The sequence below is a fragment of the Geotrypetes seraphini genome, chromosome 9, assembly GCF_902459505.1.
Source record: "Geotrypetes seraphini chromosome 9, aGeoSer1.1, whole genome shotgun sequence".
Classification (NCBI taxonomy): Eukaryota; Metazoa; Chordata; class Amphibia; order Gymnophiona; family Dermophiidae; genus Geotrypetes; species Geotrypetes seraphini.
Genome location: NC_047092.1, coordinates 152,036,673 through 152,053,973, shown reverse-complemented (window position 1 = coordinate 152,053,973; position 17,301 = coordinate 152,036,673). Strand labels below are relative to the sequence as shown.

The 17,301-nt window shown below is 39.3% G+C and overlaps 1 protein-coding gene across 4 annotated transcripts in view; it reads right to left on the bottom strand.

Annotated features, from left to right (window-relative positions):
* The window catches only part of U2SURP (U2 snRNP associated SURP domain containing), a 221,630-nt gene that overhangs the window by 104,628 nt on the left and 99,701 nt on the right, over positions 1-17,301 (bottom strand). For 3 of the 4 annotated variants that reach the window (XM_033957623.1, XM_033957621.1, XM_033957622.1), the window contains exons 11-12: positions 7,816-8,027; positions 6,891-6,934 (exon numbers count right to left, since the gene is read on the bottom strand). In XM_033957623.1, coding sequence (XP_033813514.1) covers positions 6,891-6,934; positions 7,816-8,027 — 256 coding nt within the window. The remainder of the gene's footprint in view (positions 1-6,890; positions 6,935-7,815; positions 8,028-17,301) is intronic. The other variant, XM_033957624.1, reaches the window with a different exon arrangement.

The following is a 17,301-nucleotide window of genomic DNA, read 5'->3' as shown; positions in this document are numbered from 1 at the left end:
TGAGACATTTGGTGAATACCCTTGGAGATGAGGCAAGACCGAAGGGCAGCACCTTGTACTGGTAATGACAATGATTGATCATGAATCGGAGATATGGTCTTGAGGTTACATTGATCGGTATGTGAGTGTAAGCCTCTTTGAGATCGAGGGAGCATAGCCAGTCGTTTTGATTTAGCAGGGGATAAAGTATGGCTAAAGAAAGCATCTTGAATTTTTCTTTTACTAGATGAATGTTGAGATCGCGAAGGTCCAGGATGGGTCTGAGATCTCCTGTCTTTTTGGGAACTAGAAAGTAACGGGAGTAGAATCCCTGCCCCTTTTGATCTAGAGGAACTTCCTCTATAGCGTTCAGAAGGAGGAGGGATTGGACCTCCTGAATAAGGAGGGCTGATTGAGGACTGTTCAAAGCAGACTCTTTTGGCAGGCTTTGAGGTGGAAGAGTCTGAAAGTTGAGAGAGTAGCCGTGGCGGATGATGTTGAGGACCCATTGGTCCGAAGTGATTACTTCCCACCGGCTGAAGAACAGAGAAAGTCGACCTCCTATTGGTTGAGGCAGGAGAACAGGAACAGGGATACTGGCGATACTGCGGAGAATGAAGTCAAAAGGGCTGTGACTTCTGCTGAGGAGGTTGTTTCGCAGGTTGCTGCTGTTGCTGCTGTCGGGGAGGCTGACGTTGCTGTTGCCTCTGACGTCGAGGTTGTTGAGCAGTGGTAGGTAATGGACGGGCTGTGAAACGGCGTTGATAAGCCGATTGCTGCCTGTATGGTCTTGGTGGAGGAGGCTTCTTTTTATTCTTGAGCAGGGTATCCCAGCGCGTCTCATGAGCCGAGAGCTTTTGGGTGGTAGAGTCCATGGAATCCCCAAAGAGCTCATCCCCTAGGCATGGGGCGTTGGCTAACCGATCTTGATGGTTAACATCAAGCTCGGATACCCGAAGCCAGGCCAAACGGCGCATAGCCACCGACATAGCTGTCGCTCTGGATGTAAGTTCAAAGGTGTCATATATGGACCTAACCATAAACTTACGAAGTTGGAATAGAGACGACAAGCAGGAGTGAAAAGATGGATGTTTTCTTGAAGGAAGATACTTCTCGAAGGAAGCCATGGTGGTAAGGAGATGCTTTAAATAAAAAGAAAAATGAAAAGCATAATTACTAGCTCTATTTGCTAACATAGCGTTCTGGTAGAGCCTCTTACCGAATTTATCCATGGCCCTTCCTTCTCTGCCAGGAGGGACAGATGCATATACACTGGCTCCTGAAGTCTTTTTAAGGGTGGATTCGACAAATAAGGATTCGTGTGGAAGTTGAGGCTTGTCGAACCCAGGAATGGGAATTACCTTGTATAGAGAATCCAGTTTACGTGGGGCCCCTGGAACAGTTAAAGGAGTCTCTAAATTTTTATAGAAAGTTTCCCTCAAGATGTCATGAAGGGGAAGCTTCAAAAATTCCTTTGGAGGCTGATCAAAATCAAGGGCATCCAAAAAAGCTTTAGACTTTTTGGATTCAGCCTCCAAAGGAATGGACAAAGACTCACACATCTCCTTCAAGAAATTGGAGAAAGAGGAAGTGGTCTGTTTGGAGGATGGGTCAGGGAGAGCCGAATCCTCCTCCTCTGAGGAACATTCTCCTTCAGAAAGAAAGGGTTCCTCTGAGTCCCCCCACAGATCAGGGTCTCTGACATGGGAAGAATGGTCCCGAGACTCAGGTGTCGATGTTTGCATGTGTCGGGTTTTGCGTACCGACTTACCCGACCTCATCGATACCGAGTCAGGCGATGTTATCGGTCGCACCGGTGCCGAAGTCTGTACCGATTGATGGTGAGCTGTTGGCTCCGGTGCAAGGACTGGCATCGATACCGATGAAGTTAGGTGAAGCGGTACCGAGACAGTAGAAGCAGGTAAGACAGGTTCGACAACCGGTACCGACACGGGTTGATGTACAACCGGTACCGATGGCTCGGTGCGGACTGGCACCGGAAGGTTCGGTGTCATTATAGCAGGAAGGAGTCGTTCTAATTGCTCCTTAAGCTGTACATGAAGGATGGCCGTAATGCGGTCATCGAGGGATGGCACCGGTACCGCTTTTTTCTTCTGCGGTACCTGCGGTGCCGCTCTACGCCCCGGAGATGAGGAGCCCGATGTCGAGGGACTCACCTCAATAGGGGCGGAGCGCTTCCGCTGGCGTCTAACCGGCGGCAGGACTGGGCTCACTGCACTCGAGGCCGGAAGACGTTCCAGCGGGGAAGGCTTCTTAGCCGGCTTACCTGACTGTTGGGATGCCGGTGTGGAATCACGCGGCGTCGAAGACGAGGGTGCCGACTGAAGCGGTGCCGAAGCCGGAGTCGAAGGAACGGGGTCGGACATCTCGGCACCGAATAACAAACGCTGTTGAATTAAGCGATTTTTTAAAGTTCTTTTCTTTAAAGTAGCACAGCGGGTGCAAGAAGAGGCCTGATGCTCAGGACCCAAACACTGCAAGCACCAGTTGTGTGGGTCCGTGAGAGATATAGGCCTAGCACACCGCTGGCACTTTTTAAAACCCGGTTGAGGGGGCATGAAAGGGAAAACGGCTTCCGCCAAATCGAAGGCCGAGGCTTCGATGGTGGCAGAAGGCCCCGCCGGGGAAAAACCGAAATTGAAGAAAAAAAAAAAATTAAAGATTGTTTTTTTTTTTTTTTTTTTTGTAATCAAAATAAAAGAAAGGATAAAGAAATCAAACGTTTACGCGAGCGGGAAGGCAAGTTAAGAAAAAATTTCAACAGCCGTTGAAAACGCGTCTTCTTAGCTCCGCGGAAACTAAGAAACTGAGGGACCGCGCGCCTCTGTCGGGCGGGAAGGCACTCGCGCGTGCGCGGTGCGGCCGAGCTAGAACTTTCTAAAAGTTCTTAGAGTGAGATCACTCTAAAATTGTCCGTACCGGGGCTCCGTCGGTGCCGTCACCCATCAGTCAAGAATAGCTGCCTGCTTGTCCTGGGATAAACACTTTTCCTCTCTCTTAAATCCTAGCCCACGTTTGCGGTCTAACACCAGCTCTGGCAGGATACACGTTTCAAATCTGACATATTGTAATCACAAAATGGAAAATAAAATGGAAAATAAAATTAATTTTTCTACCTTTTGTTGTCTGGTCATTATTCAAATCTTGTTGGTCTCAGGCTCTGGTTGTCTTCTGATAACTTGCTTGCCAGGGTCTCCTTCTTTCTGCATGCTAACCATTCATCTGCCACCTTTGTCCTCCCCTTCCGTTTCCCTTCCCTCCCCCGGAGGTCTGGCATCTTTCCTTTTTTTGTCTCCCTCCACAGATCCACCTTTTCTTAACTACCCTTTCATCCAGCATCTCTCCCTCCTTCCCTACCACCCCAGGGTCCAGTATCTCTCCTTTTTTTTCCCAACTACCCTCCTATCCAATATCTCTATCTCCCCCTCCACACTATCCCTTGTGTTCAACTTCTCTCCCTTTCTGTTCCTTCCCTCCCTAAATCCCATTGTCCATCATCTCTTTCCCTCTCCTCTATTTTTAGACCCATTATTTCTTCCCCCCCCAAAGTCCGGCATATGTATGTCTCTTTGAACCCCCCTTCCCTCCCTCCGTGTACTTCTACACCAGGGCCCCCCTCCCCTGAAGGTCTGTCCCCCATGAAGGCCTACATCTCCCCCCTGAAAGCCTGTACCCCCATCCCTGAAGGCTTGTCCCCCCCTTGAAGGCCTACTTGTTCCCCCTGAAGGCCTATGACACCATCCCTGGCCTGTCCCCTCTTTGAAGGCCTGCACCCCCCCTTAAAGGCCTGCACCCCACCAAGGCCTGCCTGTCCCCCCTGAAGGCCTATGCCACCATCCCTGGCCTGTTCCCCCTGAAGGCCTATGCCACCATCCCTAGCCTGTACCTCCCTTAAAGGCCTGCACCCCCCCGAAGGCCTATGCCACCATCCCTGGCCTGTCCCCTCCTTAAAGACCTGTATCCCCCCTTAAAGGACTGCCCCCCAAAGACTGCACCCCCCCCCGAAAGACTGCACACCCCCTCGGGGAAGGCCTCCGTGTTGCTCCTGGCCTCCCCGAACCGTTTACCTTATTGCTGGAGCCTGCAGCCGAAGATCACGGTTACAGCGTCTTTGTGTTCTGAGCTGTTTCCTCCACTGCGTTCCTGCCTCTGACGTCAGAGGAGGGCGGGACCGCAGAAGAGGAAACAGCTCAGAGCTCAAAGACGCTGTAACCGCGATCTTCAGCTGCAGGCTCCAGCAATAAGGTAAACGGTTTGGGGAGGCCAGGAGCAACATTGAGGCCTTCCCGAGGGGGGGAGGGTGCGCAGTCCTTCGGGGAGGCCAGGAGGGAAGCCGGACTGCAGCACTTTCCGACTGACCCTCCCCTCCTCGCCCTCTATAACAGGTGCGGCAGCGGCCAGCCAGCAAGAACAGCGCTGCCGCTCCTGCTTTAGGGGGCGAGGGGAGAGGGTCCGAATTGGGAAGCTGATTTTTTTTTAATTTAAATCGATTCGAATCGATTCACCCGAAGTGAATCGATGAACCGATTCGAATCATGAATCGGGCAGCACTAGTCAACAGATAGACCCAGATCCTCATCCAGTCAAATCATCCACTAGGAAAGCTTTGTCCGCCCAGGAGAAACGTTGCCACTTAGGCGGAGGAAGGAGGGACAATGGAAGTGCAAATGGCAAAGATAAGAGTACCCGGAAGAAACCAAGACCACGGGAGAAGTTACAGGACATCAGTCGAGTGCATGTAGTAAGCTTTGTAAATAGCAAACACAAAGTCCAGGAAAAACCCCACGGCTGGAAGATAATCACACTGAACCGCCAAGGAAGAGGTCTGCAAAACTTGTTCTTGTCTCTCCAAACTGGATGGGAACTCAGCAAGAGACTCAGTCAAAATGGCAATTTCCCACTAAAGAAGAAAGAATCATCGAAAAAAGGTTCAACCAAAGTCGCAGGCACTGAAGAGGCCTGAAAAACCCACAGTTAAAGGAATCCCCAGCAAGCCCCGATACGATGGCTGGGGAATCCCCAGTGCTTGCGGCAGTAAAGTAACCTCAGGCCTCCCCATTGCCGCCGGCCAACTTTCTCTTTGCGGTTGCCGGGGAATCCCTCTTGCCGAACCAGCAGAGGATTCCCCTTTGCGAGGCCACAAACAACAAACACAGACGCCAGCTTCATTGGAGGCCTCACGGGAACACACAGAACACTTCTTCAGCCAAGACGTGCTCACTGTGAACCACCACGTGGAAGACTCAAACACCTGGTCAGCTAAAGAAGGGAAAAATTACAAATGAAAAGCTTCCCTTCAGACCGGCACCAAAGTCAGAGCTTTGCTTTTTTTTTTAACTTTATTTAAAAGGAACAGACCCCACTGGTTCTCAAAGCTGTAGTCAATGCTCACAGGCAAAAGCGTGCAGCTGAAGCACTTCTAAAAAGGAAGGGGAGGGAAATGGGGGGGGGGAGACCCCAAACATGGACCCTATGAGGGCCCCAGCCTCTGTCTGGAGAAGAGAAAGGGTCAGTAAAGGTCACTGATTATGTCCTCCAACAACCCCTCACTAAAGGCCTAACAGGATTGCACAGGCTTACCACCTCCACCTGCTGAAGATTGAGAACAGACTGATGCTAGAGGGAATTGCACAGCCCTCTTATACTACTATAATTCAGTTTTGTTCTCAGCCTCCATCTGCTGGCAGAGGAGCATAAACCCATCCATCTATGCCGGTCTGGAGGGATGCTAAAGAATTTTCTATTTTAAGCATGCTGCTGTTATCTTTCCCAACACCATAAAGGCAAAGAGGGTTTACAAAAGCCCAATCATTTATCTTGAGCTTAATATTTGGAAGATCTGTCTGGGAAAGCTCAGAAGTTACCCAAACCTATGGTTCTAGAAATATCTCCTTATTTATAAATGGGTAAGTTTTGTAGAGGCAACAGTTTTGGCATTATAGGAGGGTGCCTTAAGTTTAATCAAGACAACGCCAATACAGAAGATCCTTTATCCAAAATTCTAAAAACTGAAAAGCTCCAAAAACAAATTTTTTAATAACACTGTTGCATTACTAATCTATACAAAAAAAGCCCACTTTCAGCATCAAAACTGAAACCTGGCCCCAAAGTCACTTCAAAGACACGCTGATAGCAGTTCAGTTCCTTCATCTTACCTCACACTGGTGTACCTTTAAGGTGTCACCAGTGACTGTGACTCATACTCATTGCCCACTGAGGCCCTGAACACACCCCTCCACTGTATCCAGCCAGAAAGGAAAGAGGAAGTGATGTCAGCAAGGCAGGAGGTGGCAGAGAGAAGACTGCTGGGCCGCAGCAGGCGATGAACATGAATTGCTACAGCCACCAGTGACATTATTCCAAACACTGAAAATTCCAAAATCAGAAAGGTCTCTGGTCCTGAGCATTTTGGATAAAGGATCTTGTACCTGTATTTGATAAACCTTAATCTTGCCAGAGAGATAACCTAATGTTAACTGGATATCTTTATCAAGTGATATTAAGCAGCACTTTAACCAGATAAGTGATGCTAAATAACCAAGGCAGAGATAACCAGATATTAGATATCATGTTAAGTTTGTCTGAACTGGAACAATCAGTATCAGCCTAGGTAAACTCTCTCTTGTAAACAAGATAATACTTTCAATGACATCTCAGTGACGGAGAAAGCAATTAACACAATTACACACCCAACAATGAAACAAACTGCTTTAAGAAATGTGAGGGTAAACAAGTAGTAAAAATCCAGTTTTATTTTTAATCAGATCAGTAAACCATTGCTCAGTGAAGCTACTGTCTTATCCTCAAGATCACAAATCACTTTTTCTTTAATAATTCAGAGGGGATATTTTCTATATTTACATCAGTAATAGTAAAGAAAAAACATGTACCTTTCTGTTGGGATAACCACTTTGACTATGGCTTGCGACAGAGTCTGTATATGAAGTCACATCAGATAATAAACATAGAATATGTGAGTATTGTTAAATAACAAGCAAAAATATACAAATGCATTTAAATTACTACATATCAAAAGTTCTGCAGGCAATCACTGCTGAGAAGTTTTACACTAAGCAAGTATATAAAAGGCACACTGAGTCCAGTGAACCCTAAATGTTCACTTAAAGTGAAATATAAGAACATTCCTCCTAGAATGCACATTAATACACCAATTACGTACTACACTGAGAACTAAAACTAGTGTGTTTTATTTGTGAACAATTCTAAACTACTTGTCCTGAACCATATTTTCTTCTATTTCCTTATCTTGCAATGTTAGCCTGATTTTATTTTTGATGCATCCATCAATATCCTATAACGTTTAAATACTTACCCTTCCCTTACTAAGCTACTTAACACAGAAAAACCTCCGTCTACTGTTTTTAGGATTTAAAACAAAGTATATAAATTATAAAACATTCCAGCAACTAATAGCCGTCTACAACATTAACTCTATCTGTATGTAATATTAATGAAAGGCACTGGAATTCTGTCTAAATTTATCCCTATGTTTGAGTACTGAAAATATGGCAATTCACAAAAGAATTAAAAAAAAAACAAAAACAAACAGTAAGGTGGGGACAATGGCCTGTAACAACATTGAAAACCACAATCAGGCCCAATACCTCAACTAAGTCTATACTGACATCTAAAAATGGAGGTCTTCTGATCTAAGGTACAGGATAATCTAGCATGCATTTCTACAGGTCAAACTTTAAAATCAAAAATCTAAATCTAAACAATTAAAAAAAAACCTTTACCATAGATTTTGTATTTATAAATATCTTCAACCCTGTTTATATTCTGTTTAATTACCTTCTCAAAGTCCTCCTTGTTTTTCGGTGGCGGTAACATAGGAGCATTGGGGTTCTTCAACCTCTCTCTGGGCTGGGCATTGAAAGGCAGTCCTGATGGAGGTGGAGGGAGAGTATGCTCCATCATGGAAGGAGGAATGTATATTGGATGAGGTGGAATTGGTACAGCTTTGCCCCAGCCTAGTTTCATTTCAAAGGACATGATCATATTTCCTGTTGATATTGAAAGAGGAGACAAATGAAAACTTGTAACTGGACTGAATTTAGAAACCTACTGGCTTACCATTCAACCCAGCCTTGGTCTTAACCTCAAAAGTACTTCCTGTGGCAAATATCACAACTTTGTAGCTATTCTATATCCTCACCTCCCCCTCCAGTTTTAAAACTAAAATTGTACTCCCAAAGACCTATCTCCAAACAAAATTTAATTGACCTAAATTCATTTGTTTAAAGTTATAGGGTGGAGGGAGAGAAACATACAGGCAAACTGCCTCATATCAACCTTATTACTCTATCATCTCTCTCTTCATATTCAACAAGGTTAAGAAAGAAATTGGTGAAAGCATTTATCTTTATTTAAAATATTTGATTAAACACTTATCCAGCAGTACAAAGCGTTGAACAAATTTTAAAAATTACAGAAAGACAGACGTATCTGCAATATAAAACATATATGTATTAAATTATTAGACAAACCAGGACTAAACAAACACTAATCTTTGAAACACTAGGAAAAGGGGCGGAAATACAATTTTATGAAAATAATAGATTAAAGGTAAATACAATAGGAGAAGGGAATTAAAATCATGAAGATGACTGGAAAATTAGTGGCCTGAAAATAAGAAACATTTGGATTTATTAAAGTAGGTAGCTAACTCATTAGCAATTATATGCATCCTTGAAGAGAAAACATTTTAAACTACTCTTAAATTTCTGCAAATTATTCTCTGCTCTTAGATATAAAGGAAGAGAGTTCCAGGTCAAAGGGGCAGTTACTGAAAAATTAAGGGAGCAACGAGTGCCAATTATCTTCAGAGATGGGACGTTGAGGGTATGCTGGGATGCTGATCTTAAGGCTCTAGGGGGATCATAAGGGATCAAGAGTCTGTCCATAAATGCCGGGGAGTTTGTTTGTAGAGTTTTAAAAGTCAAGAGGGCGATTTTGTATGTTATTCTGTGTAAAACGGGCAACCAATGTGCTTTTTGTAATAGCGGAGTGACATGATCAAATTTATTTGAACCTGTTATAATTTTTATGGCCGTATTTTGGGTTTTTTTTTAAATATTTTATTTATAAATTTTTCATTCTTACAATAATTTAATTTTACATAAACTTCAATTAATACATGAAAAATTGTGATTACAAGTAATTCATCTTATCACATAAAATATAACCCTCCCCTTTCTTCAGTTCTTAAATCCCTATAATATACATTCCCACCCTTCCCCAATCTAATATATCCATTACTAATGTGCTATGAAACCTGATCATTGGAATATAGAGTCAATGGTTCCCAAATTTTCTTAAAATTATGAATATTTCCCTGTTGTAATGCTATTGTTTTTTCCATTTTGTATATATGACAGACTGAATTCCACCAAAATGTAAAATTTAATTTTGTGTAGTCCTTCCAATTTTGAGTTATTTGTTGCATGGCGACCCCTGTCAATATTAATAAGTTTGTTATTGTTTGCTGAAATCGGACTCTGAGTTCTCATTGCTGTACCAAATAGTATAGTATCATATGAGAGTCCTACATGATTTTCTAGTAATTCATTAATTTGGGGCCAAATTAGTTTCCAAAATGCATTTATACAGGGACAAAAAAAAATTAAGTGATCTAATGTCCCGACTTCTACTCTGCAATGCCAGCATCTATTAGATCTAGTACTATCTATTTTTTGTAAACGCTTAGGGGTCCATAAAGTTCTATGTAACAAAAACAACCAAGTTTGACTCATAGATGCTGACTTTGTAGATCTTAATCTCCAGGACCAAAATCGTGGCCATTGAGATTCAGAAATTGTCTGACCAATCTCAATACTCCAAATATCCCTAAGTCCAGTTTTCTTTTTTTTGTTTAAAAATCCATTTAACAATTTATACCATTTTGCGGCTTGGTGACCCAAAAAATCCGCCTGGAAACATAGAACCTGCAGACTGAGTATTAAGAGCTTTCCATTCAGGGAACCCTGCCTGAATAGCTTGCTTCAATTGCAACCATTTAAAATATTGTGTTTTATTTAATCCAAATTTATGTTGCAATTGTGAAAAACTAAGCATTGCTCCTTCTGAAATAACATCATTCAATGTTCGTATACCTGCAATTATCCATTGTTTCCAGACGATTTTGTATCCGCCAATCTTGATCCTGGAGTTTACCCAAATTGATTGATTTAATGATTTAGCAATTGGTTCTGGTGATAGATTACTAACATATCTTAACGTCTTCCAAGTATCCAATAAAATTCTGTTATCCTTATATCTTCTTGGCATGTTTATACTAATTAGATGTTCTGGATGTAGTGGGAACAGGAGCCACCATTCTAGATATAGCCAATCTGGTACATTCTCCATGAGATCTGGGAGGATCCAATACATACCCTGTCTTAGAATATAGGCTTGATGGTACCTATAAAAATTTGGAAAATTTACCTTTCCCTCCACAATTGGTCTTTGTAAAGATACTAAAGCAATTCTGGGTCTTTTCCCAAACCAAACAAATTTTGTAAGAATATTGTTTAACTTTTTATAAAATGACCCCTGAAAAAATATTGGTATCATACTCATTTGATAACAAACAACAGGCAATATCATCATTTTAATTGTTTGGACTCTTCCCCACCAAGAAAGATGTAAAGGATTCCATTGCTCACACATTTCTGTTATTTTTTTTAATAAAAGTTTTTCATTTTCTTTTACTGTATCTTCAATTGTATTTTTGATAATAATACCTAAATATTTTAATCCTTCTTCTTTCCAAATAAATGAATATGAATCAAATAATCCTTTGGTACAGTGAACATAAATTGGAAGAATTTCCGATTTACTCCAATTAATTTTATATCCAGAAAATTTCCCAAATTTCTCTAGAAGATTAAGTAAACTTGGAACAGTATTCCCCGGTTCTCTTAAATATAATAATATATCATCTGCATATGCAGAAAGTTTAAATTCCCAGTAAGAAAATGGGATTCCCTTTATCTCCTTAGTTTGATTAATTGCAATTAATAAGGGTTCTAAAACAATATCAAAAAGTAAGGGGGACAAAGGACATCCTTGTCTAACTCCCCTATGCAAGTTAAATCTATCTGATAAATTGTTATTAATATATAATCTTGCACCAGGAGAGCTATACAATGTCTGAATCATTTTAATAAAACCGGGGCCTATTCCAAACCATTCCAGAGCTTGATACATATAACTCCATTCCACTCTATCAAATGCTTTTTCTGCATCTAAAGATAGCATAAAAGCTGGATCATTCATATTTTTCACTAAATTTAAAGAGTGGAATGCTAATCTAGTATTGTTTGATGAGTGTCTTTTAGCAATAAATCCTGTTTGGTGTACATCAATAATAAAAGGAAGAGCTTTTGCCAATCTTATTGCTAATACTTTAGCAATCAACTTACCATCTACATTTAATAAAGAGATAGGCCTGTAGTTTGAAACCAAGGTTCCTTGTTTGGTTTTGGTAAGACAATAATTACCGAATCAGCCATAGTACCTGATATATTCCCATTATTTATTTGATATTGAGGTAAGATGATATTTTGAAATGTTTTATAGAATTCAACAGTATATCCATCACCACCCGGAGCGGATCCAACTCTAAGAGACTTCAATGCTGATTCTATTTCTTTTAAAGATATAGGATCTTCTAAACTTCGTTTTATATGATCCGGAACATTTGGTCCAATAAATGAGTTTAAGAAATTTAATCCCTCTTGTTCTTTATTTTCATAAGATTCAGAAGAATATAAATCTTTATAAAAATCAAGAAATTGTATTAAAATATCTTTGGTGTTAGTGTGTGTGTTGCCTTGTGTATCTTTAATTGCAATAATCTTAGATTTCCTTTTTTTTGCTTTAAGAAAATTAGCTAATAATCTTCCAGCTTTGTTTGAATTACCATAGTACTGAACTTGCTTATAGAAGATATCTTTCCTCACAAATTGAGAAGAAATCTCATTATATTTCGCTTTTATTTTTAATAAACTTTGTAATGTATTATGTTCCCAGTTCTTAATTAATTTATTTTCTAATACTTTAATTTGGTTTTCCAGATCAACATATTGTTTTTTAAGTTGTTTTTTGATAAATGCTGAATATGAAATAATATTTCCTCTTATTGTTGCTTTAAATGCGTCCCACAAAATCTCAGCATTAATATTGTCCGAATTATTTATTTGAAAAAATTAATTCATCTTTAATTTAAAATCTTCCAGAAAGTTCGAGTCCGCAAGTAAAGCATTATCAAATCTCCAAATTGGATCGAAATGTACTATATCATTATTCTTAAAGTCAATCCACACACCAGCATGGTCTGAAATTATAATGGGATCAATAACTGCATTCATCACTCGCTGCGCTATATTATTAGACACGAATATATAATCAATTCGTGAGAAAGATTTATGGACCTGAGAACAAAAAGAGAATTCCTGATCATTAAAATGAAGAATACGCCATATATCAACTAAATTACAAGATTGAACCAAATTATCTAAACCTAACGATTTCATAATTCTACTTGGTCTCTTATCCAAAATTGGATCCATTACAGCATTGAAATCCCCTGCTACGATTAAATTAGAAGTAGCCAGTGGTAACAGTAATTGTTGAATTTGTTTGAAAAACTCCATTTGATTCGAATTAGGAGCATATAAATTTAATAAATCCAGGGTTGTATTTCCCAGAACCATTTTGATATGCACCCATCTTCCTAAAGGATCATAGTTTATTAATTTGAAATCAGCATTGCACTTCCTATTTATCAGGACAGCAACCCCAGCTTTTTTCCCCATTGCAGGTACAAAGAAGCATTTAGAAATCCAACCCCCAGATAACTTTTTAGATTCAATATCAGAAAGGTTCGACTCTTGAATAAAATATATGTCCGCATTTTGCTTTTTAAGGAATGTTAGTACTTTCTTTCTCTTAATAGGATGATTTAAACCATTGACGTTAATAGAATAAATTTTTATATCCATCTATTTTATAATTCAATTTTGGCAAATATTTCTAAAATAAAAAAGATGACCAGACCTCAGCACATTAAGTAAATATAATTCATTTATCCAATTCCCCCATCCCTTTCCCCCCCTAAAATAAGATTATAAAAGAAAAATTCAAATTTTACATTTATCCCATTTTCAATCCTCATCAATATATTATTACTGTGAACCCCCCTCCCTCTCTCTATGCTCCCTCCCCTCCCCCCATAATCATTGTCTGATCTGGAACACACATTGGTATAGCAGACCCTAAACCCCCTCCCCCAGACAACTAATATCCCTCCATATTGAATTAATATCTCTCAAAAATTCAGCTATTCTTTTTTCCCCCACATATTTAATATTTCATTATTTCTATCCATACATATTCAATCATTCAATTAATAATTATTATCATTAATATTAATATTTCATTGTAGCAAATAACATAAAATTATCTGTAATGAATTCAAATATAACTATTCAAATAAATTTTCATTCATATAAGTTATTCATATAAATAATAGTATCTTAAAAATCTTTATCTCCTTAGTAATTATCTCTTCTTTAAAAAACCCAATTCCCAGACTTAACCCTTTATTTAATAATTTTTATATTTCATATCAATTAGTATCTAGGTAAAATATATTATATTAAGAATCATACTTAATTAATTCATATAAATTATAAATATATCTTCCTTTCAAAGTAATATATATCCTATCTTAATATTTTGTTAACATTTTCAATTTTAACTATAATTCCATGTATATTAAATATTCATTGTTAATTTAAATATATTCATTCATAGCGTTAATATATTACTAATATTAGCATCTAACCAATTTATTTATAACATTCTCATTTAAAAATCAATCATGATATATTCAATATAAATAAATATTTGAATAAAATATATATTTTCATATTTATTAATAAAAGTCTAAAATTATTTCCTATTTTATTAATAATCCCTTTTGAAATATGTAATATCCTATATTTATTTCCTCATATTAATCAATTATTGTTATTCAGGATGGTTAGTAATTAGTAGTTAGGTAAATATATATATTATATTTATAATATTTCTCATAGATAATTAATTTCTTGTTAAATTAAAAATGTATCAGTAAATTCACAATATTGAAAAATTAGTCAAAAGCTCTTCATCTGCAATAAAATGCAGTAAAAATAACTTGGACCATTATCAATCCACTTTTTTTTTTCCTTCTGTCTTCCTTTTTTTTCCCCCTCTTTTCTTCTCTTCAAAATGAGTCTTCTCCATTTTCTCTTTTTCCTTTAATCAATTTTCCTTTATGTAGACATCGGTTCCTCTTGTGATAGAAATTCTTTAAGTTTTGCAGGGTCTTTAAAATACCAGGACTTATTTCCAGTAGATATTCACATTGTAGATGGATAGTACAAGCCGTACATGTAACCTTTTTCTTTCAACTGCTGCCTCAGCATAAGAAACTACTTTCTGATGTTTGCAGTATGTTTTGCAAAGTCTGGAACCAATAACAATTTAGACCCTTTATAATTAAAATTTTTGTTCGCTTTTGCTACTTTCAGGATTTCTAAAGCTTGCTGGTATCTCAAAACTTTAAAAATCAATGGTCTGGGGCCATTCTGATTCACTGGTTTTTTTGAAGGGATTCTATGTGCCCGTTCTATTTCCAACGGCCACTTGGATTTTAACTGTAACAGTTTAGGTAGTAAGTTCTCTAAAAACTGTATAGTGTCTCCCCCTTCAAGATTTTCAGCCAGTCCAAGCACTCTGATGTTCTTCCTTTTCCCCCAATTCTCCAAATCTATCAGCTGATTTTTCAAGCTTTCTACATTTTGTCTTTCACTGTCACACTTTTGTGTGACAGTTTCCAGCAGTTCAATTCTCTCCTCAATCACAGACATCCTCTGCCTGTCAGTCTGGATCTCCTGCCTCAGACCCAGCACCTCCTCCTTTACCTCAGAAATTTTGCCAGCGTTGTCTGTCAGCATTAATTTAATTTTAAATAGCTCTGCCATTATATCTGCTTTATCTGAGAATTCCTCTGTTTCCAACGGGATCGGGACACTCTACGGCGACACCGGAGTCACTTTAGATCTTTTTGCCGATACACCGGAAGTGCACGGCTTCTCCGATTTGCCTTGCCTTGTGGTAGCCATTTCAGAAGTTATTTTATAACTCAGGTGAGCGATTCTTAGCAGCTGTTTCCTTTCCTTTAGTTGTCTGAGTTCAGGGAGCTCTGTTGCTATGCGACCATTTTGCGTGCTCCAAGCCACGCCCCCCCTATGGCCGTATTTTGAATGAGTTGGAGACGTTTACAGGATTGTTTTATTTTGTTGTTTAATCATGTGAATTTTTCTTGTAATATATCTTGAGACAGCAACATTAGACCCAAAATAGATTTACTGTAGTGTAGTCCTATAATCATACAAAAAACCAGATTGGTTGTGGCTGCAGAGACCTGGATTTATAACTTATTACTCTATAATCCAACTGATGACAGTTTTTGAAACTAAAGAAGGACATTAAATTATTAAAGAGTATTGCTGGATTCATCTCTCACTTTTGAAAAACATATTGGAATGGTGGTCAAGAAGTGTCAATATCACTAATGGAATATTTGTTTATGATCCTATATTGAATTATCAGATCTGGTTTCCTTAATACATGGGTGGATTACTTCTTGGTTGGATTATTGCAATGCTCTGTATATGGGTCTGCCTAAATATCAATTGAAGAAACTCCAAACTTTTATAGAATATGGTAGCAATAGTAATTTTGGATGTTAAATTAATTCATCATATACATCCCAACACTGAGTGATGTTCATTGATTACCTAGTCAATAGAAACCAGAGTTCAAAATATTGACACTGATCTTCAAAATTCTGAATGGATTGGTTGGAGGGGATACAGTGCATTGTGTTAAGGAATATAAACCAGGAATATGCTTGTGCTTCTCTAAGAGGATGCCCTGAAAAGGATGGGATGTATATTTTTAAACAGATTTGAAAGCAGGTCTGCTGATGTTTGGAACCAAAATGAGAGACTTTTTGAAATAAGTGCAAGACCTATTAATTTAAAATAACATTTAGGGAAACTTAGAGGTTTGAAAGTGGGGTCTTTAGTTAATAGTGGTTCTTTTGTATTTGTTGATTTTTTATAATTTTTTACTTGGTCGACTACAGTCTGTTACCTCGCAAGGAACTAGTGCTACCTACTGAAATAATGAACTCCGCAAAGGTGCTAGAGTTATACTAGATTCCTCTCTAATATTCAAAGGTCAGATCGCCTCTCTGGCAAAGAAATTTTTCTTCAATTGAGATCAATCAATCAGACTTGCCCTGTCTCAAAGCAGCTTTAGGAAGGTGGCACAAGCTGTCTCACTGTCCCACCTAGACTACTGCAACTCCCTATACAGTGCCAGAGAAAAAGAACTAAAACGCCTGCAAGTGCTCCAAAATTCAGCGGCAAAGCTGATCTTCCAATCTCACCACTTTGAGAGGGCTAGCCCATTGCTAACTCAAGCTACACTGGCTATCTGTGAAAAAAAGAATTCAATATAAGCTAGCCTGTATGATTCACAAGTCCATCTTCAGAGAAAACTCCAGCAGACTAGTGGCCAGCATTCTGGTCTCACACACCTTCCTTAACTCAAGGATCACACAGCATTTTAAAATACCATTTCTATTCTTTCAAGAAGTACGGCGGCAGAGGTTGTTTAACTTCACCTACAAGTTTCTAGGACCACATATCTGGAACAGTCTACCTGCCTATCTACACACTGACCTGTTCAGGAAAAGACTAAAAACATATCACTTCCTCCAATAGACTCAACTTTTTCCCAGCCCTCCTCATCTCACAAACTGCCATCCCTTAAACCAGGGATGTCCAACCTGTGGCCCAAGGGACGCATGCGGCCCTGTGAAGTATTTTGTGCGGCCCCAGTCGAGGGCAATGCAGTGTTTTCCTCTGCTGCCCGGTGTTTAACGTCTTGACAGATCCCTCCTCTGTCTTGCTGCAATGTTTGCTTGGCCCCAGAAAAAAATTTTTCAGGGAAGCCAAAAGGTTGGACAACCCTGCCTTAAACTAACCCGGCAATATTAATCTCACTTCTCAATAACACTATACAACAAAAGTAACCCATCTTGCTGTAAGTCACAATTTCCTGTCACAAATTGTGGGATATATATGGTACAGTATATAAAATGTCTACATTACCTATCTAATGGATAGTTTTCATGATGCAACCAGTATGTCC